Raw genomic sequence first — 25,632 nt, 5'->3', positions numbered from 1 at the left:
AAGGATACTTTTCAGATGGAGTGCAATGGGTTGATGATAGGGATTATCTCATGAAGCAAGATGCAGTAGACCTCAGTCCTCAGTGTTTTGAAACATGAGAGGTCGACTCATCGAAATATATAAAATTCCTAAAGAGGTTCAAGAGCATTGATGCTGGAAGGATGTTTCACCAGGTTAACAAGTCAAGAATTTATTATCACAGTGATGAATTAAAGGATCAATCAATTGAGCAATTTTCTTTTTCACTAAAATGGATGCAAGTCCTTGGAATTCCCTGTTGCAAGAGGTTATGGAAGCTTAGTCATGCTAAAATCCCAAGGGATTTAAGGGAAACAAAAGATAAAGGGAAGTAGAAAGGGCAAATTGTGTAGGTCTGTAATAAGCAGCACAGCAGTATTGAAATCTTCCTTCCCAAATGAATTTTATATATTTCGATGAGTCGACTTCTCATTTTTCTAAACACTGAGGACTGAGATCTACTGCATCTTGCTTCATGAGATAATCCCTATCATCAACCCATTGCACTCCATCTGAAAAGTATCCTTACTAAGGGCAATATTTCAGAAGTTGTCTCATAAAGGCCATATGTAATTAGTATTGAACTTTTTTTCAATCATTTACTCCTCTAATTTGGGAATTTCCTCCTACTTCTGATTTCTCTACATATAATTTAATGTTTGAGGGAAATCAATAATTAGCTGCATATTTTAATTACTAACATATTTCGTGGATAAAATGATGAGAATTTTAGCTGGTAAGTGTGAATGGAATACTGATGGATTTAGCTGGAAATTTGACCATAAATGCTTTTCAGTTTGATTTATGGTTATGGTCAAAGTTATGTTTTTACTGATCATCTATTTTCATAGGACGGATTGGTATATTAGTCCAATGAAAATTTTATATAAGTTGAGGATATGGGAAAACTGGCTGCTGAAGGGATACACGTTTGCTGAATTAAGTCTCTACCAACACAACTCAGTGTCAGACATCTCCCTCAGCTTACACGCTGGAGGAACTCAGCAGGTCAGGCAGCATGGAAAGGAATGAACAGTCGACGTTTCGGGCTGAGACCCTTCATGAGGACTGGAAAAAAAAGATGGGATTTTCATGTTTGTGTCTCCTTAAACCTGCCCATTTCAAAGTGCCAGCTCCATAATCTTAAACCTCACATGTCCCGACAAATTCTCCTTCAGGAAACTGAGCACTGGATGCCTTAAATCTAATTAGCTAAGCCTTCCATCGTGTGATCCCCAGACTTCTTGTGACATGTACATCGTGTGAACCTGATGCCTGTGATATGAAATCCAGATCCTTATGTTACCATCTCTAGATACCCAGAGCATTTTGTAATTGATTCTCCAATCTTCCCATTTCCACTTCTCAAACAGACTTACTCTCTTCTTCTAATCGATTTTCCAGACCCACATACTCTGCCTTTCCTCCATTCCTTTTCTGTTTGTAACTTTATATCACTGGCAGCAGTTATCCTCAAAGTGCACACAAAAAAGAACCAATCAGGATGTAGTGTTAAATTGTACTCTATTAGCAGCTTCTACTGCTTTCTGGTCTTTATTAACAGCTCTTACTCTCTCTTTACAAATATCAGAGCCAATGCTTTGGATTAAAACCTGTCTTGTAGGGTCTATGGAAAAAATTTCACATTCACAGTTGCTGATCATCCCTGGAGCTTGCTGTGATTATTTTTTTCTCCGAAAAAGTGGTCCAGAGGCCGAGTGAGTTCTTTAGATAATGGTATTCTGCTTTATATGTACCACTGGTCATTATGTTGGCATCTCCTGGGCAGCTTCCAGAAAATTAGGTGACCTTTCTGCCCACATGCCCCAAATAGTTATCAGGAAGGAGACTCATTAGTTTCAGACTCCTGGGATTACTCATTTTCACCCTAAAATAGATCAGATATTCTCACTTTATTCTGGCACAGATAATAATGCTAGGCTTATTTCATATACACTAATAAGAAAATAACAGTAATATATAAGCAAATACTTATTCAATGATTTGACTCTGGCTGCTGTTTGAATCCCATTTAGTATTTTTAAGGTGAGATGGTTCCATGTTCCCCTCTAGTTTACAGGACAGAATTGCTGACATTTATCAATTTATAATGGTAAGCAATGACTCACTTTACATAAATTTCGGCTTGTACTACAATGTCACATTTGTAAGCACCATTCAGCCGTGTTAAAGTACATTTAAACTTGCGTCTTTGCTCTTCTGGAAGCTGAGGTAAGGACAACGTCCAGGTAAGAATGACCATGGTGTTGTGTGGTCAATTCAGACAAGTGAGACCGCCGAAGCCACTCCCACTTACTGTAGCTGAGTCTGGCGAGGGTGACTGCAGCAGTGTGTATTCAACAAGGCAAGTGGGTCTCTGAAGTGAAACCTTTCCTAAAAAGATCCTTGAAGAACGTAGCTTCCCTTTACACAATAGGGCGTGCCTGAGACAGCTGAGATAGAATAATGGAAGAATGCGAAACACACCCAACAACTGAGGGACAATTCCTTTACTAAATTCAAAGTGTCATCAGTTGTCAGCTTTTAGTTTCTATTGTAATTGAGATTGATCTTGCAAGTAAGGAATTCAAACACACATAGTTTACCAAGCAGTTAATATCCATAACTGATAAGCAAAATTGTTTCTGTTCAGAATTTGGAAACAGTATGGTGATAGGGGCCACACTGTTCTCCTTGTGCACAAGTAAAATAAGGTGTGATTGAGTTGTAAGTCTGTGTGTGTGCCAGTGTGCGGTGCATGCGTGTGTGTGCTGGTGTGCATGCGCACGTGTGTGTGTGTGTGCACATGCACAGTTTGTGCCCATTTAAGTTATTTTATTTAATTTTATTATGGGTGATGACATTCTGGTCTGCAACCCAAAGAGAAATTAAACTCCAAGAGTCCTGAAACTTGTTTATTTAATAAAATTCCACTTCATGTCCAGAACGGTGCAAAGCTACTGCTAGCAAAAATGATCTGCATGTTCTATGCATATAAACTTGTCAAGAAGATTACTGAAGTTAATATACACATGGAGGATCCATTAACAGTGGAAACAATATCACTCATTCCTATTAGGCTTCTCTTGGAATTACAGCCTGCTCACATGCTGTCTACTTCCTACAATTGCCTTAAGACTGAGTAAAATGATAGCAACGTGCAATCACATCCAGGCATTCACCTTACTTAACGTTGGCACTATTCATCTGGAGCCAGGTCAGTATGAATAAGTTGCAAATGCTCTGTACAGATCTATTTGATTTTAAGGAAAATTATGCTAGAACTAATGTTCTTCAAATTAATGTACTCATAAAAATATACATCAAAGGCAGCTTTCTGTAACATCAATGAATTTGAGACCTCTTCATGTTGAATAAATATAATGTACGTAAAGGACCAATGATGAAAGATTTTTTTGTGCTGTAAAAACAGATGAAGTAGTGCAGATGAACCTTTGACTAATTAACATCACACCAAAGATCCCTGATCTGTATCAGTTCACTATCAAGCTTCTCAACAGATATCAAGCAACACTTCAGAATTCCCCAGGAGATAAAGCGAGATTGCTGTTCCCAGGTTTAATAATTACCCAACATGTATTTGATCTAATCGTCAGCTATGATTCCGTGCAAAGACATGTTGTGGGAGAGTAGGAAATAATATATTTTCCTCTATTAAGTTCAACATTCAAAGTAAATATTGTATATGTCACCATATACAATCCTGAGATACATTTTCTTGTTGAATATTTTTTGTAAGATTTTGTGCAAAGAGTTGGAGAAACCTCTTTTGAATATATTTACTGTTCAAATGCAAAAAGGGCAGGGGTACAATCAATTAGCTCCTTACACCAATTCCTAAGTGGTAACCTTGAATGGAAAATAGCCACAATGGTCAGGTTAGGATCAGACAATTCTCACAGCGCAACATTAAATACATTTGAAACAGAACCATCATTGCTTGAGTCACCACTTAACTAACAAAGAAGTAATTCTTTACTCACTCCATTGATGGAGATAGAATTTGAACTTCAGTACACTATATACTCTGTTCCTACCCCAAATATAATCTCCACCCTTACACATTCAATATGTCTCATCTACCGTTTTCAGTGAAAGAGTCTATGAAGCTTCTTAATTATGCATAAAGAAGGATCAATCAAAATTACATTTAATCTAAATAGTTTGATCTTCTAAAATGATTGCTTCCTGGCATTACCTGTTCCTCATCACAGCAGCCCATGTTACAATTAAAATTATCTTTTATTAACCTTATAAACTCACTGCTTTGTAAAACATATTCCAGGTCAGGTTCTTCAAAGATATTAATTAACACAATTTTAAGTGGGTTTTTTTGGAATGTCAATGCAACTAAATACTAATAAACCTTGGAAATGATGCTTCATATGCACTCACAGAAGCTCCTGCTATTCCATAAAAGGCAATGTAAGTTTCAAAGTCACTAAAAATGCTCACGTTTACTATTTCCAGGTCTTGCTTTCATGGGCTTGTTGTTAGTAAGGCACAACCTGAGTGTACCTTTGAAGGTGAATCATGTTAAGTGTGTCTACTCAGGCATAGATAAGTTACCTGAATTTTTCACATCAGCTATCTTACTTGGTTTAACAAATAATATGATTTTCCAACAGTAATTTATGAACTTAACTAATCTTCTTAGATAATAAATGTCTTGTTCTTTGAAGTAAAGTTTAATTATCCCATTTATATAAAATAAAGAAGTAAAATACCTATGCAACAGATTAGGAGAGCAAGCACTTGAAATGATCATGGATATTATTTGTGACTACTGATAAAAGGTGAACAATCAGCATGGATAAGACTAGCAAATAAGAAACACAAAATGGTTTTCGCTAACCACGTAAGTCTTATCTTCTATTCCCTGGAATTATTCTTGAGTTCTATAAAAGCTGAACCCAGAAAGACAACAACTGTAACAAGGGTGAAAGGGAAGAAAGGATGCACAACACGATATGGCTGTTCATATAAAATGATCAATTTTCAACTATTTAGATTTGAGGGGAATAAATATACTTTTGAACAAAAACAACAATGGATACCTTCTAAAGTTCAGCACTCTCAGAGGAAGTATTATTTTTATTTACATATGTAGGGTAATAAAACTATACAATAGAGGGAATTCTTCAACTAAATGTTTTCATGCTATCCTACATCTTCCTCATAAATATTTTGCCATTTCCCTCCAAAGAAGTGTAATTTTTTCCCTCTCAGTTAATCCTGAGGAAAAATATTCAATGCTTGAACAACACTATGCAAAGAAATTGTTCCTGATCAGTCCCTTTGCTCAACTATGAGTTTTCCTTTAAAAAAATAATGGGATGTTGACCGACTTGTTGATAATTTTGGTGAAAACTTATTTCATACTGAATAACAATCATCAGAATTCTTATGTTTTCACATAATTTCAAATCAGGAAGTATTTCTTTGTACAGTGTTGTTCAAGATCTTATGATGTTAAGCCTAAGTGCTTGACTAAGTGTAGCTGGGAAGGAGGGATTGCAATGGCAGAAGTGATTAGGGGGCTAATATAGAATTCCAGAACACGGGCTTAACCAATGAAAGGCGCATCTGCCACTGGTAGGGTGAAAGAAAGAACCTATCAGAGTTGGAGTAGATTTTTCTGGAGAGTATGGAGGGGAAGGGGCGGTGGAAATAAAAGAGGCACAGGTAAGAACAGGAGCACAGGACTGCAGAAATGTATTCAGGACACCAGAGGAAAAAGACACAAAAATACAACTGCAGATGTTATGGATCAAAGAATATGAACACAACGCTGGAAGAACTCAGCTGGTCAGGCAGCCTGATGAAGGGTCTCGGCCCGAAATGTTGGCTACTCTTTTCTCATGGATGCTGCCTGACCTGCTGAGTTCTTCCAGCGTTGTGTTCGTATTCAGAGGAAAAAGACGTTGTGCTAGTTCTCAAGGATAGTTAGGTTAAAGGGGATTTTTAAGTTGAAGAGTAATGACCTCAAAGTGACCTCACCTTTTTAAAGTGATTATCATATTTACCACAAAGAGAAATCAGGTAATGAGTAGCTTAATGGGCAAAGGAAAAAGACGCATGACATGTACTTCATGGTTAAAATGAGCGCAGAAAAGTGTGAAGCGAATTACATATGAAATTACGGACAAACTAATAATCTTCCCTACAACCATTGAAAGTTCAAAGCTTAGTTGTTATACAACAAATGCCAACATCAATAACCAAATGATGGCTCGGCATGATCTCTGCTGTAAACTATGGCTAATCTCCATGAAAAACTCAATTTAACCATAAGTGTGTACGCAAGTTGGCAGAGGTGAGAAACAAGGAAAGCCAGCCTGATGTTTCTTTATTCAGCTAGTCTTTGCATTGCAAATAAATTGCAATGTAAATTTTGCTGAGAATTCAATTAAAATAATGGTTATAGTTACCTTCAAGCAAGGGAACAACCTCAGCAGGAGCGTTTAATGCAGTATAGCTCAGCCGTATATGCTCTTAAAATAATATGCCAATAAAGGATTCCTTCAATCCATCTGGTGCTCTATACTGGTCCTTTGTCAAAGATCAATATTTAAATTCCATCTTCTGCTCTCTCCCTTCTGAGAAGCCCCACTTAGAAGCCAGCTATAAAATCATAATTTGTTTCTTACATATAAATCTTCAAATCATACAATTATGTGTTGATATGGAACAACCATCTCTTGACGCTAAAGACCGCTTCTTGGCAACTTTGGTTCCTATGTTTCAGTTGGCCTTAGCACAACCTGATTTAGAAATTCATCCCAAGAGAGATTCACACGCCATTTTGAAATCTAGCTGGAAATTCAAATACAGGAAGAAATGTTGGCATTTCTATTAGAGAATTCACAAGAGACTACTGCTTTTCTGTGACACCGCACCTATGCAATTGCAGTTAAGAGAAATAGATTAGTTGAAGAAAATCTGGCTTCAGTCAAGTACATTTTTCCATTTGTTCTTAAGAAAAAGCAACAGGAATTTACATATATATGGGTAACAGCTGTTGAATTCCTGTCCTTGCAAGACTGGTACTGTTTCATGGGGTAGGGAGCTGAGTAATTCGAGAAATTACATTTTCCTTCCACTATTTATGTTGTGTTTCCACGTGGTCCTGACACTATTCCAGATGCTTCTTTTGAGTGCTCATGCGCCTTAGGTAAACATGACCGTGTCAAAAAGTATTTGACTATATTCTTGACTCTTTCCCTCTACCTGTATGGAATTATCAAGTGGAATAGTGTGTCTGAATTTTGGAAACTAGTATCAGCCAGTTGAAGGCTGCCCTCAGGGCACAGACTGTAACAAGGGCATCTATGCTGAGGATATTGGCCCAGGAGAGTCAACTGCTAGTGGGCTTGAAGGATTTTGAATTGAACTGAATTGACTTTATTTCTTACATCCTTCACACACTTGATGAGTAAAAATCTTTATGTTATGTCTCCGTCTAAATGTGCAATGTGCAATCATAGTAATTTATAATAATTTATAATAAATAGAACAGTCAATGTAATATAGAGTACTCTCAAGTCAGTGTGAGTTTGATGGCCTGGTGGAAGAAGCTGTCCTGGAGCCTGTTGGTCCTGGCTATTAAGCTGCGGTACCACTTCCCAGATGGTAGCAACTGGAATAGATTGTGGTTGGGGTGACTCAGGTCCCCAATGATCCTTCGGCCCTTTTTTACACACCTGTCCTTGTAAATGTCCTGAATATGGGAAGTTCACAACTACAGCTGTGCTGGGTTGTCCACACCGCTCACTGCAGAGTCCTGCGATTAAGGGAGGTACAGTTCCCCTACCAGGCAGTGATGCAGCCAGTCAGGATGCTCTCAGTTGTGCCCCTGTAGAAAGTTCTTAGGATTTGGGGGCCCATACCAAACTTCCTCAACTGTCTGAGGTGAAAGAGGCACTACTGTGCCTTTCTCATCACACAGTTGGTGTGTACAGACCACGTGAGGTCCTCGGTGATGTGGATGCCAAGGAACTTTTGCAGAGGTAATTTTGGTGGTACCACTTTGGTGCTTTGTTGTAGGTCGTTCATGTTTCAGAAGCAAACAAGAAGGGAGGTATTACTGACGCCCTAAAAACCGGGAGTTTTCTGCACATTTCAGATGCTGATCATTAAACATTTTTTTTGTCCAAAGACTGAATCATTGTACTAAAGGTTATGCTGAATTCAATTTCCATGTTTATATTTGCTGAAGAGTGAGGAGTTCCACATTTTCCAAGACACTGTTATGAACCTTCTTTGCCAGAGGACAGTGTTAGACAGTGGGGATTGGTTGTGAGAGAATTTTTGTACTGAGGATAAGAGTAAGTCCAGGTTCCTAATGCCCTCACTGAATGAGTAGATGACGATTTGAAGTTTAGCACCTGAATGTGCACATATGTGGCATCATCTGTATACCACATCTTGGTGTTGAGGTATCCTTGAGTCCAGAGGAGACGTGATGCCTGATTGTTCCATTCTACTATTTGGAAATGAGATACAGCATTGCAATGTGAAAAGCTTCTGGGTGCTGATGCATTTTTGCTTGATACCAAAGTGTTCTAGAGTAGATAAGGTAAGTGAAAGTGAAGCTCTGAAACAGCCACAGCTTTAAATCTCTCTTATATTGAAACAAAGGCGAAATGTTGCATTTCCAATATAAACATGTTTTCTGTAGTTTTAAAGAGAGAAGAAAGCCAGCCTTGCTTTTTTTGTTACTGGGGCAAGTCGGTTTTAAATGAATAGAAACTCCCAGTTGTAGTCAACCACACCTATTTAATTTCCTGAGGGAAACTTCTGCACAAACATTCTTGGGTCTCAAAAGGTAATCAGTCAAAAGTACATGAAACTGTTTTTACATTTGAGTGCGCTAGTTCTATGAGTTACTCAAAGTGTGTGTCCCACACAGCAGGTTACATGTTAAACAGAAATGTTCTGGGACTGACAAAAACTGACTGCCAGCAAGACATATTTTAGCAGGTCTTTCAGGCTGCTGGTTCTAGAAAATCCCTGTAGCTTTACACTCCCATTGTGGTCAGCTATGGAGATTTGCATTTCTGAAAACTGACATCACTTCAGTAAAAATCCACAGCACCATGAAACCAACGAATGGTAACAGAGTACAACACAAACTACAGAGTATCATCTAAAAGAATGAAAAGAGAAGTTACATGCTATCCACTGAAATGACTTCACGATTTCAAAAACCTCTGCAGAATTCTATTCCTTAAATTGTTTTTAAATTCCAGTGAAAAAGAACATCCTTTTAAAAATTATTTTACTTTACTATTTCTCCTGTGTTGGCCATGGCACTCAGAACCTTGCCTGTAGATTTCCTTGTGTAAATTCAAAGTGACTTCCTTGCCATGAAGTACAGAATCCCAGTTGTCATTTGTGGATTTTTTTTTCTGTCTGTTCTCTCAGCTTTAAAGAAATCGGTATCTGAATCCCTAGCCTTCTCTGCACTCTATTAACCACCTTCCAATTATGATATATGTATTCCCCTCATCAATTCTTCCAGCAATGAACTTGCACAACGCTATACGCTACCAGCGACCCGGGTTCAATTCCCGCCACTACTTGTAAGGAGTTTGTACGTTCTGCCCATGACCACGTAGGTTTCCTCCGGGTGTTCCGGTCTCCTCCCACAGTCCAAAGACGTACTGGCAGGTAGGTTAATTAGATCGGTCATTATAAATTGTCCCGTGATTAGGCTTAGATTAAATTGGGGGTTGTTTGGCAGCGTGGCTCGAAGGGTGGCATCTCAATAAATAAAATAAAGTAACATCCTTTCAGTCAATTCAAATGTTCCTTTTTCACATGTTTCATTTTCTGAGGGGGTATAAATAGATCGAACATTGTGCGATATTCAATCAGCATCCTCCCTTCTGACATAATGGAAAGAGGGTTGTTGGCGAATCAGCTAAAGATCAATGAGCCTGGGTCAATACCCGGTGTGGATATTCTGGGACTGCAATGACAGATCTCCAACAAAGCCATATTCCTTCGTACAAGCTATAACACGAACTGCTAGAATGCTTTCCCCTTGATGCTTAGTGACATCACTTTTATCAGGGATCTTTGATGCTCCACTGGATCAAATGCTACGTTGCTGTCAAGGGGGCCACTCTCACCCTGCATATGGAGGTTAGACTGAGATATGCAAAACCTAAACCGAACAGCTCAGGCGACTTAATACGATATGAAACCATTGTCAAAAACACCATTCTTCACTTCTCTGAAAAGTGAGAGTAGACTGACTGGGTGGTAATTAGCCAGATAGGATTTGCTCTGGGCAAGTGAACAGAATATACCTGGACAGGGTTCCACACTGTTGCATAAATACACAGTGGTAACTGTACTAGAATAACAATGGTATAGTTAGTGATTAACGTTTAGACAGTTGCCTTCATCAGAGCAAACTCTCCCAAAGGACTTCACAGACACGTTATCAAACCAAATTTGTTATCGTTGCAGGTGACATGAACTTGTTTTAAAGTAATATTTTAGGGTGAGTTTTCAAGATGGAGAGGAAGGTATTAGAGGTGGAGAAAATTCTAGGGGAAGAATCAAGAGCTCAGAGGCTAGAGCAGGTGCATCGTAGAGCAAATGAATTTAGGGATGAGTATTTTAAAATCAGGGTGTTGCAAAAAGCCTCTGTAGGTCAGTAAGCATAAAGGGGAAGGTTGAAAGTGAGCCGGCATATAGAACGTAAGCTTTGGAAAACTTCAGGGTCATGGATATATTGACTGAAGGAGCCTGGATAGAAGGGCATTGGAACAATTGCCCCGTGGGAACAAAGATTCTCCTGGAGGGTTTCAACAGTGGATAAGATCAGTTAGGGCAATCCAAAGGTCAAATATATTTGTTAATTGGTGAATAGCTTGGTTCTATTTCAGACAGTTGTCAAGTCATGGGTTGGGTTTGGTGGCTGGAGAATGAAGTTTACATCAAGATCCAATGATAAAGGCTTTGGTTATGCCAATGCTTAATTAAAGCACATTTGTATTCATCCAGTATTGGTTGCTGACAAGCAATGGATAAATTGGGGACAGAATCATATGAATTACTCCAAGCTATTTTACCCTCATAGCTGCCCACATTTGCATTGCCGTCAAGTTCCTAAAACATTTCATTTTGTTTCGTTTTTCTTCTAACCAATATGTAAATAAAATATAGAAAACTGTATCTAAAAAACAGCAGTAGTGTGTTGACTCTTATTAGCAAACCACAGTAGCTCCCCAAGTTCAAGCTTGTGTTATTTCACTTCCATTCATAGCATTTGCTGGATGGTGAAACGGACATCGCCAAGCTACAAAGACGCAAAAATCCAAATGCAAGTTCCGCGTCAAATGGTGTTTCTTTCTTCTACCACTTCCCTATTACAATGGACAGCCACATTAGAATACAGTTCTTCTTGATTTCCACCCAATAGTGCTAATGTCAAAGGGAATGTGCCAGTAGTGAGTATACACATAGGGTGTTCTCTGCATTTTATCACAAGTTTGAAATTCATTTAGTTTTCTGGCTGAATTAATTTTAAATGCATTTCAGATAATGTCCACAAGTTAATGGCTTTCCCCAGACCTTTGTGTCATAATAAACCTTGTTTATAGTCTTATGGAAATTATTTGATCAATATTCTTACACCGACCTCAAATTAATATTCACTGACATAGCATTTTTCTGCAGCTCTAGGATTCTGCAAAGTTACTAGAAATGTATACTCCAATGCATAAACTTCCAAAAAGTAATAATCATTGTGGAAATCTATGAGAAGAAATTTGTGATACCTTTGAACACATTTGATTGAGCTGGCATCTTTTCACCTGAATTATTCATTATTTGATGTTAACAGAGTTGAAGTGAATACTGTCATCTTTATCTGAGGGCATGAGTTAAAGCACAAGTTTCAATTTGCCATTTATCAACCTTTATTTAACTGCTAGCTGAATTAGTCTCAGAGTTGAAATCTTTGAGCTCTGCTGATGATGACCAGTTTTATCCACAATGCAAACTTACCTCCTTCTTCCATTTAGCCAGCCACTCATCTCGTTTCCTTTTACTGATATAATAGGGATCACCAGCTTGGAAGGTTGTTCGCTGCACTGGTCTCTGTCGCAGGCTATTTTCCCACCCTGATTGGCCACGATGTCGTCCCCTTGTTCCCTGTTTGAAAAGATAGATTTTGTTGACAATATTAGGAAGCTTGAAGACATTAGTGACCTTTAGTTTACTTCGGACTTCAATACCAGTCTAATAATGAGCGAATATGATTGTGAAATACAATCATAATGGAAGAACAGGAGAATGCTTAACAAATTAGAGCTGGTTAAGAATACTTAGAATATTTTTTTTAAAAAGAACAGTGAGCTGTTTGAAAATGGATTATCCAATATGAGTGGCATGAATATTTGATTAAAGTGTGAAGTATCTTAACTTTTCTTAAACTATTATAATGAAATTAAGTTATATTTTAATATTAAAGGCACAGAATAATGAATATTTTGTTGGGGTTAAGTAGGTAGCAAGATTACTATTTGCTTTGTCTGATAGTTCCTTGAAATGTGAGTATTTGAGTGAATGCTAAATGTTCACTTTTCCCTGTACTTACTGAGCATTTTGATCCATCTGCAAAGGGGCTTTCGAAATAATACCTTGTAAAAAGGTGTATGCATTTTATTAATACGGTACCGCCTTCTAACATGTTTATACCTCAACGGTCTGGATCATGCTTGGTCAGGCTCACTACCCATGTTCATGCCCTGTGCTATTCTTGTTGTCACACTTGCTCACTGAGGACCCATGATTTGTATCAAGGTGCAGATCATACTGTCTTCGATACTTGTCTGTTCAATTGTTTGTGAGTGACATGCATGCTCAGAGACACTTAAAAACAGCTCAACATGATTTAGCTGGTTGAAAATATACTTTTAAAAACAAATTTACTTCAAAAGGCAATTGAGTAAAATTAACTTTTCACAAAAACCATTAAGAGTAAGCAAAATAACAAATAATTTACCTGACTTACCTTTCTGATCAATATCAGTGACCCTATTTAAATGAAATGAAATGCTAGCCATAATAACTCAATGAAACAAGTGAAGAAAATATCACATTAAACACCCAATTTTTGATCCACATTACATTTGAAGAACAAAGTTATAACACTGGTTTTATGGATGCGTGGAAATTCCTGCTTATGGTCAAATAACACTGGACAACAAATATTTTTGAATTTGTTGCTTCCTCAGATACCATTTTTGTTTATGATAGACTTGAAGCTGAGCATAAATATAAGTTCAGCCTACTTGCATCAGGTAGGTAATTGGAGGAACAGGAAATTACCTCTTATTGAATAGAATGTGTTTAATTACGTAATAGTGCTGACACTTCCCAATAGTTCAACATAGGTAAAAATGTTTCATTGATTATTTTTGTTTGTATCAGTGTCTGAGGCTTCCTGCTTAAATGTCCAACAATAATCAACCAGCTTTGATGGAATCCAGTTTCTGTGAATACTGTTTCTCCATGACCGGAATGTCTTGATGAAACCTTTCACTATGCTTTTCAATGACAGCAACAAGATTTGCTGGGAAGAAGTCTAAAGGGGAATGCAGAAAATGAATCTTCAGTGACATGTTGCATCTCATGGTTTGAATGCTTGAAGCATGTCGTCAAACCAACTGCACGTAGTTTGGTGCTTTGTTGTTGCCAAGAAATTTTTCAACAATATCATTGGATGCCTTCCATGCAATTTTCTCTGGTCCCACTAGAAGTTCTTCGAATTACCTGTCATTGATGACCTGTTTGTTTCGTGGATCAACAAAAATGCCTTCCTTAATATTGACATCAGTTATTATGGGTAACATCTGTCTCAAATATCGAAATCCTTTACCTTCCTTGTTTATTGCTTACACAAAATTTTTCATAAGCCTCAGTTTTATATGGAGGCAAAAATATCTTTGTTGGGTCTACAAATGGCTTATGCACCATACCTTTCTACCCTGGAACCAATTGCTTATGCAGTAACCAATCCTTGTTAATGTAATGAGATTCTTTAGCACAGCTGTCCCATTTGCAACATTGTTTGGTGTATCCAAGCTATATTCCTGTCCTGTCGTGAAGCATCCGTCCTGCCTAAACATGCCCAGGCATACCTGGGCAAGATAGAAAACTTCTCAGCTTAACCATATAACATATAACCATATAACAATCACAGCACGGAAACAGGCCATCTCGGCCCTCCTAGTCCGTGCCAAACTCTTAATCTCACCTAGTCCTACCTACCCGCACTCAGCCCATAACCCTCCACTCCTTTCCTGTCCATATACCTATCCAATTTTACCTTAAATGACACAACTGAACTGGCCTCTACTACTTCTACAGGAAGCTCATTCCACTCAGCTATCACTCTCTGAGTAAAGAAATACCCCCTCGTGTTTCCCTTAAACTTCTGCCCCCTAACTCTCAAATCATGTCCTCTCGTTTGAATCTCCCCTACTCTCAATGGAAACAGCCTATTCACGTCAACTCTATCTATCCCTCTCAAAATTTTAAATATCTCGATCAAATCCCCCCTCAACCTTCTGCGCTCCAATGAATAGAGACCTAACTTGTTCAACCTTTCTCTGTAACTTAAGTGCTGAAACCCAGGTAACATCCTAGTAAATCGTCTCTGCACTCTCTCTAATTTATTGATATCTTTCCTATAATTCGGTGACCAGAACTGCACACAATATTCTAAATTTGGCCTTACCAATGCCTTGTACAATTTTAACATTACATTCCAACTTCTGTACTCAATGCTTTGATTTATAAAGGCCAGCGTTCCAAAAGCCCTCTTCACCACCCTATCTACATGAGACTCCACCTTCAGGGAACTATGCACTGTTATTCCTAGAACTCTCTGTTCCTCTGCACTCCTCAATGCCCTACCATTTACCCTGTATGTTCTATTTGGATTATTCCTGCCAAAATGTAGAACCTCACACTTCTCAGCATTAAACTCCATCTGCCAACATTCAGCCCATTCTTCTAACCGGCATAAATCTCCCTGCAAGCTTTGAAAACCCACCTCATTATCCACAACACCTCCTACCTTAGTATCATCGGCATACTTACTAATCCAATTTACCACCCCATCATCCAGATCATTTATGTATATTACAAACAACATTGGGCCCAAAACAGATCCCTGAGGCACCCCGCTAGTCACCGGCCTCCATCCCGATAAACAGTTATCCACCACTACTCTCTGGCATCTCCCATCTAGCCACTGTTGAATCCATTTTATTACTCCGGCATTAATACCTAACGACTGAACCTTCTTAACTAACCTTCCATGTGGATCTTTGTCAAAGGCTTTGCTGAAGTCCATATAGACTACTTCCACTGCCTTACCCTTGTCAACATTCTTCGAAACTTCTTCAAAAAATTCAATAAGGTTTGTCAAACATGACCTTCCACGCACAAATCCATGCTGGCTACTCCTAATCAGATCCTGTCTATCCAGATAATTATTAATACTATCTCTAAGAATACTTTCCATTAAGTTACCCACCACTGATGTCAAACTGACAGGTCTATAATTGCTAGGCTTACTTCTGGAACCCTTTTTAAACAACGGAACCACATGAGCAATACGCCAATCCTCCGGCACAATCCCCGTTTCTAATGACATCTTAAAGATCTCCGTCAGAGCTCCTGCTACTTCTACACAAACTTCCCTCAAGGTCCTGGGGAATATCCTGTCAGGACCCGGAGATTTATCCACTTTTAAATTTCTTAAAAGCGCCAGTACTTCCACCTCTTTAATTGTCATAGGCTCCATAACTTCCTTACTTGTTTCCCACACCTTACACAATTCAATATCCTTCTCCTTAGTGAATACCGAAGAGAAGAAATCGTTCAAAATCTCTCCCATCTCCCTCGGCTTCACACATAGCTGACAACTCTGATTCTCTAAGGGGCCAATTTTATCCCTCACTATCCTCTTGCTTTTAATATAACTGTAGAAACCTTTCAGATTTACTTTCACCTTATTTGCCAAACCAACCTCCTATCTTCTTTTAGCTTTTCTAATCTCTTTAAGATTCCTTTTACATTCTTTATATTCCTCGAGCAATTCCTTTACTCCATGCTGCCTATATCTATTGTAGACATCCCTCTTTTTCCGAACCAAATTTCTAATATCCCTTGAAAACCATGGTGCTTTCAAACCTTTAACCTTTCCTTTCAACCTAACAGGAACATAAAGATTCTGTACCCTCATAATTTCACCCTTAAATGACCTCCATTTCTCTATTACATCCTTCCCATAAAACAACTTGACCCAATTCACTCTCTCTAAATCCCTTCGCATCTCCTCAAAGTTAGCCTTTCTCCAATCAAAAATCTCAACTCTAGGTCCTGTCCTGTCCTTCTCCATAATTATATTGAAGCTAATGCTGTTGTGATCACTGGACCCGAAGTGCTCCCCAACACATACATCTGTCAGCTGACTATCGCATTCCCTAACAGGAGATCCAACACTGCCCCATCTCTAGTCGGTACTTCTATGTATTGTTGCAAAAAACTATCCTGCACACATTTCACAAACTCTAAACCATCCAGCCCTTTTACAGAATGAGCTTCCTAGTCTACGTGTGGAAAATTAAAATCTCCCACAATCACCACCTTGTGTTTACTACAAATATCTGCTATCTCCATACACATTTGCTCTTCCAACTCACGCTCCCCATTAGGTGGCCTATAATACACTCCTATCAGTGTTACTACACCCTTCCCATTTCTCAATTCCACCCAAACAGCCTCCCTAGAGGAGCTCTCTAATCTATCCTTCCAAAGCACCGCCATAAGATTTTCTCGGACAAGCAATGCAACACCTCCTCCTCTGGCCCCTCCTACTCTATCACACCTGAAGCAACTAAATCCAGGAATATTTAGTTGCCAATCACACCCTTCCTGCAACCATGTTTCACTAATTGCTACAACATCATAATTCCAGGTATCAATCCACGCTTTAAGCTCATCCACCTTTCTTACAATGCTCCTAGCATTAAAATAGATACATTTAAGAAACTCTCCACCCCCTCCTCTCTTTTCATCCCTAACCATGCATTCAAATTTATTATCCTTTTCTTTCTTCTCCCCTACATCTTCGGGCTGAGCGCATCCCTTCTCCATCACCTGTCTTTCCTCCCTCACACACTGTCTCTTTACTTGCTCTACTGGTAAACTAACCTCCTCTCCCATGGTTTCCTCAAATTGATTCCCGCCCCCCCCCCCCCCATCTTACTAGTTTAAAGTCTGCCCTGTAGCCCTAGCAAACCTCCCCGCTAGGATATTGGTCCTCCCAGGATTCAAGTGTAACCCGTCCTTCTTGAACAGCTTGCTTACATTATGGGCAATGTTTTAACTAACTTGAATTATGAATTCCAAAAAAATGGTGCCTAATAGGGAAATTCCATGGTGATTTTCATGATCAGCTGCCCAAAATCCATAAGATACACCCAAAATAATCAGGGAGCAAAATCTTTGTTGTCCAGTGTAACAGACACTTTACACATTAGCATATAAACAGACTGTCATAATAAGCATGATCACTGGTTCCAAACCTCAGAATTAAAAAGGGTATAGAGTATCCAGATACTATACAAGTAGCAGATTCATATGAGTGAGAAAGCTACACATATTATGAATAATTTTTCATGAGTTCAACAGGGTTCAAAATAATTTTAAAAATCCAAATTATCCAGATTATTTCACTTGATTGGAGTTCCAGTAAATCATTATTTTGCAGACTGTTGTTTTTCACAAAAAACCTCGTGTATTAAAATTCTATATGAGTTTTGATAACAGCTTTATTCAGTAGGAAGTGGATGACAAACATTTGAACTGTCAAAGCATCATGCACGAAAAGTCATGTCCCTATATACAAGGCAAAATGGATATTACCTCTACTTTTACTGACTCTTGTGGTGAAGTGGTATTTTCCTCAGATCCTATAAAAAGTGAAATAAAATCCAAATCAAAACACACATGAATCAATAAAATTATATCACTCAATATACTAGCATCAGAAACAAAATAAGATTCAGGTTATGTTTAGCTCAACATCATAATATTCCAGATGCTATGTAGTCCACTTGCTGGCATTATTGCAGAAATTCGTCCATGTTTTCATGCAAGATGAGCCATTTACAATGTCTTCATTTCTTTTCTTGGATTAAGATTTGCAATTATGGCTCATTGTCATAATGGAGGATTCACAATGCCTTCAAGAAGCCTCCATTCATGACACCTCTGACTTTAAGGGGCCAATGCCAGAGAAGAGTTTTACCAACAATTTAAAAGTATACTTTTTTCTTAGCCAAACTCCCTTTTCTGATTAGTCTACATGACAAGTGAGTATGGTTTGCTCATTAAAGATCTCAAGTGGTATGAGGTAGGCAGCTGTGTAAGTAGGCCTCCTCAGCTGGGAGAAGTGGCGGGATTTATATTACAACATAATTAGATCACTTTCCCAGAATTCCATGCAGCAAAAAAATGTCAAGGCAATCCAGCTTTCCTTAGGGAGCAAGGACAACACAGCACAGTTTGCCAATGGTAAAAGCTTCATCTAGAATTCTTGAATCCAATTGCAGAATGAGTAATATGATGTAAGGACATAGCACAGATGATTAACATCATGTTAAAGGAGTCTTGCTCTTATGAAAAGTACTTGATAAAGCCTTTCCCTTATTTTCTAAAAAAAAAGCATTTCAGTCAAAATTGCAGTCTAAATGAAAGCTATTCCTTCAAGAAACTAAAAGAATTGCTGAACATATTCTCCTGAAAATGTAGCAGATGTATATTTCTACAACGGGCAATTCAAGTGTCTAGTATAAGTGAATTCCAGCTAACAGGTTTTGTTTCTCAGAAAAGAAAGGTCAGAGGCAGATGAGAGAACAGGAACAATCAGATTCACTGTATACTGAAATTATGGCATCCAGCGTCCAGAGAACTTTTCTAAAGAAATGATGCAATTCTGCAGACATCTTGGAAGGTGGTCTACAAACAACTGCAGTCAAAAGCTGCAGTTGATTTGTGCGGGGAAAGAAATTGCTAACATTTTGGGCCAAAACCTTACATTAGGGCTGAAAGTGGAGGAGCAAGGATTGAGGGCAGAAGCAGCTTCAGGGGTTCTCATCCTGCACTTGTCCTCGTGAAGTACCACAGTCCAAGAGTTCTACTATCACTCACAGTACAAAGCGGTCTGTACTGTGGCATACAAAGGCAACAATGTGAATCAGGCATCAGTACACCGCAGTTCAATCTGTCAGAGAAGTGCACAATAAGCAGACAACAGCTCCTTCGGGATGCTCCATTTGAAGGGATCTTCTGCTTGCAAATTAGTTAGATCTCAGCAGCTTTTCAGCTGGCATTGCTTTTATTTAATATTATAATTTACCCTTTTCAAAATGACATGTTGTTTATCAAGGGTTTTAAAAAATATTAATGATAAACCTGCCATAGAATACTTGCAATATTTTATCTAATATGTGAAAGTAACAAAACTGATGGAAATATTAATATTGCACACAGCTTTTTCTTACTCTAATGATTAACATGGGGTGCTTTCACTTTCAACTAATAGGACAAAAGAAAATAGTAGTACACAAAGTCCTTCATTTATCCATGTCAAACTCCCTTTTTGGATTGCCAATTAACTTGTACCTTATTTTTCTGCTCTGGTAGACACTTCCAGTACCTGATCAATTAAATGTATGTAGTTTTCCCTTGTTTCCCTAAGGTTGTTATAGCCGGGGGTGGTAATGGTGACAAGCTCCTACTACCTATTAAATGCTACCAATGGCGTGCACCTCAAATAGCCTCTGACAACCAAGACCAGCTCCTGGCCTTCACGAGGTTTGGCTACTAAGCCTGGTGGAACAGTTTCTACTGACAGGAGAACGGGCAAAGGTGAGCTTACTTGAGCCTTAAAACCCGTCACTTCAGGCTGATGGGGCTCTTTGGCAGCTCATCTGGGAAAACTGATCTCAAGCTTCTGTTGCCTTGCAGCCATATCCACTCATGGGGAAGGCTTCAGGACTAAACCCTGAGGGAAAAATCTGGAGCTAGAGTCCCTAGGGCAGTCCTACATTGAGCTCAATGTTGACTGGCAACTCCTGTGATGCTGCTGATACCAAACTGCAGCGGTCTCTATATCACTCTCAGATGCGTGGAGAGGGGGAGCATGCTACGTGAGCAACAGGTTGCTCTCCATATCGTACTGCCCAGGATTGCATATCTAGACAGCTAGGACACAATATCCATGGTCAACTCCGACCGATGGAGGCCTCAGTTCTCCCATTCCGTATAGAACTCATTTATCAAGTGCTTAACTGAAGTTAGTTCCACTACATAACAAAGCTGAGTTGTTCAAATAATTTATAGCAGTATCATTACTGTTTTGCTCTTAGATTCATCTGTTTCTTTCTCGATCACCTGCTCTTTCAGAATTCCTCCTGCGTATGTAATACAAACGAAAAATATTGCAAAAAGTAATAAGTGCTGAAAGTACTGTACAGGTCAGGCGACACTTTCAGTGGGGGAAACAGAGTGAACTTGAAACATCAACGTTTCAAATTAATTCATCTCTCTCCATAAATGCAGCATGACTTGACCTGTTATTTTCTATATTCATTGCTTTAATTTCTTTCTGCTTAATAAAGTTACATAAAGTGCCCTAGCAGAGTGACCTGCCCTTAATTCATTTATCAGCTTTATAGCTGCACCTGTCAATGACAATATTTGGAGGAGTGACCATCACAAAATTTCTGTGAAAATGAAATGTGAAAACGAATATTGGTTTTCATATTGAAAACGCATGTGTAATACTGTTAATTTATTTAAAAATCGATTAAATAAATATTTATTTATTGAGCTACAGCACAGACAGACCTTTCTGGCCCTTCGAGTTACGCTGCCCCTATTTAACCCTAGCCTAATTACGGGACAATTTACCATAACCATTGACCTACCAACTAGTACATCTTTGGGACTGTGGGATGAAATCAGAGCACCTGGAGGAATTTACAGACTCCTCACAGGCAGCGGTGGGAATTGAACCCTGGTCGCTGAAATTGAAAAGCATTCTGCTAACCACTCTGCTATGGTGAGTCAATACACTGTAATATTCTCAGTTTACCAAACTGATCAACTTATGTAACATGATAACTGCAAAAGAAATAGTTTCAGTTTCCACGCTAGGTAATATTCCACCTGAAAATTAATTCCATTTTCCTGAAAACTTTACCATTCTAAGTGGGGCCTGAAAGAGCAGGAAAGCAATCAATAATACCTATAATTTGTGAAATGCTGCCACATGGAAAAAAAGTCAAGGCTTTTTCACAGGACTATTCACTTTAGAGGAGGGAAAAAGAATGAGTTAGTTCTGGTAGGCAACATATCTGTCAGCTCTTTTATATGCACCAGCTCATGGCTGACTGATTTGACATGTAGCCTCCCCGCCTCCTTGGAACAACCCAAAGGCATTAAGTTTAGCAGCATTGTTACCTTTACAGCCACTGGCAGTGCTGGCCCAGTGGTTGATCTTGTCTGTAGATAAGGTTTGAGGATATGACATAATTCTGTCACAGTTTCCCAGGGGAATGGAGCCTGCAAAAACTGATTTCCTCAGACACTTGGAAGTGTCTCTCACTAGACTGTAGACAAAACTATATTTGGTAAGGGCCTTTGTAGGCAGTTCACCTCTGTGTAAACACAGCTGTCTCTCATCCCTCCTGAAATCCTTGTGTGTCAACTGTTACATACTTGGTAAGACAGAGCCCATTTTCTAAAGCTGACTAAAGTAATTTAAATCACAATTGTTAGAAGAAGCAAAAGTGGATAAAATTGACAAAAACACCATGGGGAGTTAGAACTCAAGTCAAACATCCACATTATAAATTAAAGGATGCAAAGTTGTAGCACATCCATAAGTAAATCTTATGAAGGGCAGAATAAATCATCCATTCATTAGCTAGTTTACTCAGCTGAGGTCAGAAAAATCAAGGAATTCTGCAACAGGGTATTCATTTTTTTTGTAAGATTTGTAAGTCCTTCACTGAAGCCTCGTATATCTGATGCAAAACCATCTGTGTGGATCGAATCAAAAAGGCCACTGAGTAAAAAGTGGGGAGTGACTGTTTGGAATAGGTTCACGCCTGTTTCTCATGCTGGTATTTACAAGTTTCACACAACAGCACGGACATGCAAAGGAATTAACTTTACATTCAATTTATTTAATGAAATAAAGGAAGAATCATGTGTCCCTTTGCAGTTATACACTTTAATTTGCTAATTTTTCTTGTTAATCACTGTGCCCAGCGATCCAGACAGTGGGAGCAGAGACCCAAGAATAGTTCTACCAAAGCTGGCAGTGGATATGCTGGAATGCAATCAACATTCAACTTTAGCAACTAAAGGTTGAATCTGCCCCTCCACAATTATGTTTATTAGTTCCACCTTCAGTCCATGAAAGCTGAGGAAAAGGACCCCCAGCATAGTAATCTCTGGATTGCTGACTGTGCCACATGCCAGTGAGAGTAAGAATAGGGTGGTTTGGCAGGTGAATGCATGGCTGAGGAACTGATGCAGGGGGCTGGTGTTCAGATTTATGGATCATTGGGATCTCTTCTGGGGAAGGTACAACCTGTACAAAAGAGATGGTTGCACATGAACTCGAGGAGGTCCAATATCCTTGTGGGCAGGTTGGCAAAAGTTGTTCAGGAGGGCTTAAACTAACTTGCCAGGGGTATGGGAACTGGAGTGATAGCACTGAAGATGAGGTAGCTGGTTTACAAACAGAAGCAATGTGTAGTGAGGAGAGGCTGTTGAAGGGGCACAATTGCAGTCAACAGGATGAGTTGCAATGTAAAAGGCAAACAAAATTGAAAAGGGTGAATACAGGGCTGAAGGTGTTACATTTGAATGCGCACAGTATAGAGAATAAGGTAGATGAACTTGTAGCACAGTTACAGATTGGCAAGTATGATGTAAGAATCACAGAATCATGGCTGAAAGAAGATTATAGCTGGGAGCTTAATGTCCAAGAATACACATTGTGTCAAATTGACAGGCAGGAAGGCGGGGGGTGGGGGGGGGGGGGGGAAGGTGCGGAGCGGCATTGCTCTGCTGGTAACAAATGAATTCAAATCATTAGAAAGAAGTGACATGGGATTGGAAGGTATTAAATCATTGTGGATAGGGCTAAGGAACTACAATGGTAAAAAGACCCTGATTGGGAGTTCTGTACAGACCCCCAAACGGTTGCCAGGATGAGGTCTACAAATTACAATGGGAGATAGAAATTGCATGCCAAAAGAGCAATGTCACAATTATCACGGGGGGCTTCTACATGCAGGTAAATTGGGAAAACCAGACTGACGCTGGATTCCAAGGGGGGAATCTCTAGAATGCCTAAGCTTTTTAGATTAGTTCATGGTTGAGGGCACTAGGGGATCAGCTATTCTGGATTGGATGTTGTGCAGTGAGCTGGAATTGATTAGAGAGCTTAAGGTAAAAGAACCTTTTAGTGGCAAGTGATCTTAATATGATCAAATTCACCCTGATATTCGAGAAAGAGAAGCTAAAGTCAGAAATATTAGTATTACAGTGGAGAAAAGGAATTATAGAAGCATGAAAAGGGAATTAGCCAGAATTGATTGGAAAAGAACACTGGCAGGGATGACAGCAGAGCATTAATGGCTGGAATTTCTGGAAGCAATTCAGAACACACAGGATATATACATCCCAAAGAGGAAGAAGTATTCTAAAAGCAAGATGACACAACCATGGCTAATAAGAAAAGTCAAAAAGAGTTCAGATAATAGAGCAAAAATTAGTAGGAAGCTTTTAAAAACCAACAAAATGCAACTACAAAAGTCATTAAGGAGGTAAAGATGGAAAATAAAAATAAGATGGCCAATAATATTAAAGCAGATACCAAATTTTCTTCAGATACACAAAGTGTAGAAGAGAAGTAAGAGTGGATATTGGACTGCCGGAAAACAAAGCTGGAGAAGCAGGGAACAAGGAAATGTCGGACAAACTGAATATGTGTTTTGTGTCAGTCTTCACTGTGAAAGACGCAAGCAGTATGGTGGAAGTTCCAAGTGTCAAGGGGTTACCACAACTAGAGAGAAGGTGCTTGGGAAATTGACAGGTCTGAAAGTATATGTTACCTGGACCAGAGAGTGTACACCCTAGGGTGCTGAAAGAGGTGGCTGAAAAGATTCTGGAGGCATTAGTAATGATCTTTCAATAATCACCAGATTCTGGAATGGTTCTGGAAGATTGGAAATTTGCAAATGTCACTCCACTCTTCAAGAAGGGAGAGATGCAGAACAAAGGAAACTATAGGACAGTTAGTCTGACCTTAGTGGCTGGGAAGATGTTAGAGTTTATTAAGGTTCAGGTCTCAGGATACTTGGAGGCACATGATCAAATAAAACATAGTACAGCATGGTTTCCTCAAGATAAAATCTGGGCGGATAGACCTGTTAGAATTCTTTGAAGAAATAACATGGATAGACAAAGGAGAATTGGTTGATGTTGTGCACATGGATTTTCAGAAGGCCTTTGACAAGGTGCCACACAAGAGGCTGCTTAGTAAGTTATGAATCCATGGTATTACAGGAAAGATTCTAGCATGGATAAGGCAGTGGCTGATTGGTAGGAGGTAAAGAGTGCAATTAAAGGGAGCTTTTTCTAGTTGGCTGCCGGTGACTAGTGGTGTGTGATAGGGGTCTGTGTTGGGACTGATTCTTTTTATGCTTAATGTTAATGATTTGGATGATGGAATTGATGGCTTTGTTGCAAAGTTTGTAGGCGATATGAAGATAGGTGGAGGGTCAGGTAGTTTTAAGGAAATGTGAGGCTACAGAAGGACTTCAACAGATTAGGAGAACGGACAAAGAAATGGCAGATGGAATACAATTTCAGGAAGTGTACAGTCATGAACTTCAGTAGAAGAAATAAAAGGGTAGTATATTTCCTAAATGAAGAGAAAATAAAAGAAAACTGAGGCGCAAAGGACTTGGGAATCCTTATACGGGGTTAACTAAAAGTTAATTTGTAGGTTGAATCTGTGGCTAGGAAGGCAAATGCAATGTTAGCATTCATTTCAAGAGCACCGGAATATAAAAGCAAGGATGTAATGTTGAGACTTTATAAAGCACTGGTAAGCTCTCACTTGGAGTATTGTGAGCAGTTTTGGGCCCTTATCCTAGAAAGGATGCACTGAAAATGGACAGGGTTCAAAGCAGATTCATAAAAATGATTCCAGGATTGAATGGCTTGTCATATGAAAAGCGTTTGATGGCTCTGGGCCTGTATTCACTAGAGTTCTGAAGAATGGGGGGGGGGGGGTGACCTCATTGAAACTTAATTAAATGTTGAAAGGCTTTGATAGAGTGGATATGGAGAGGATGTTTCTATGGTGGGAGAGTCTAAGACTAGAGGACACAGCCTCAGAGTAGAGGGGCTTCTATTTAGAAGAGAGACATGGAGGAATTTCTTTAGCTGGTGAATCTGTGGAATTCA

General features: G+C 39.0%; 1 protein-coding gene across 5 annotated transcripts in view; it reads right to left on the bottom strand.

The window, feature by feature from the left end:
* The window catches only part of dnmt3ab (DNA (cytosine-5-)-methyltransferase 3 alpha b), a 487,596-nt gene that overhangs the window by 188,659 nt on the left and 273,305 nt on the right, over window positions 1-25,632 (bottom strand). For all 5 annotated transcript variants that reach the window (XR_009514305.1, XM_059981717.1, XM_059981718.1 and 2 more), the window contains exons 6-7: window positions 18,001-18,047; window positions 12,064-12,210 (exon numbers count right to left, since the gene is read on the bottom strand). Coding sequence is in view for 4 of the 5 variants with exons in the window: in XM_059981717.1 (XP_059837700.1) it covers window positions 12,064-12,210; window positions 18,001-18,047 (194 nt within the window). In the remaining variant the exon portion in view is untranslated. The remainder of the gene's footprint in view (window positions 1-12,063; window positions 12,211-18,000; window positions 18,048-25,632) is intronic.

The sequence above is a fragment of the Hypanus sabinus genome, chromosome 10 (genome assembly GCF_030144855.1).
Source record: "Hypanus sabinus isolate sHypSab1 chromosome 10, sHypSab1.hap1, whole genome shotgun sequence".
Taxonomy (NCBI): Eukaryota; Metazoa; Chordata; class Chondrichthyes; order Myliobatiformes; family Dasyatidae; genus Hypanus; species Hypanus sabinus.
Note: the sequence above shows the minus strand (reverse complement) of the source record. Positions and strands in the feature narration are given on the sequence as shown.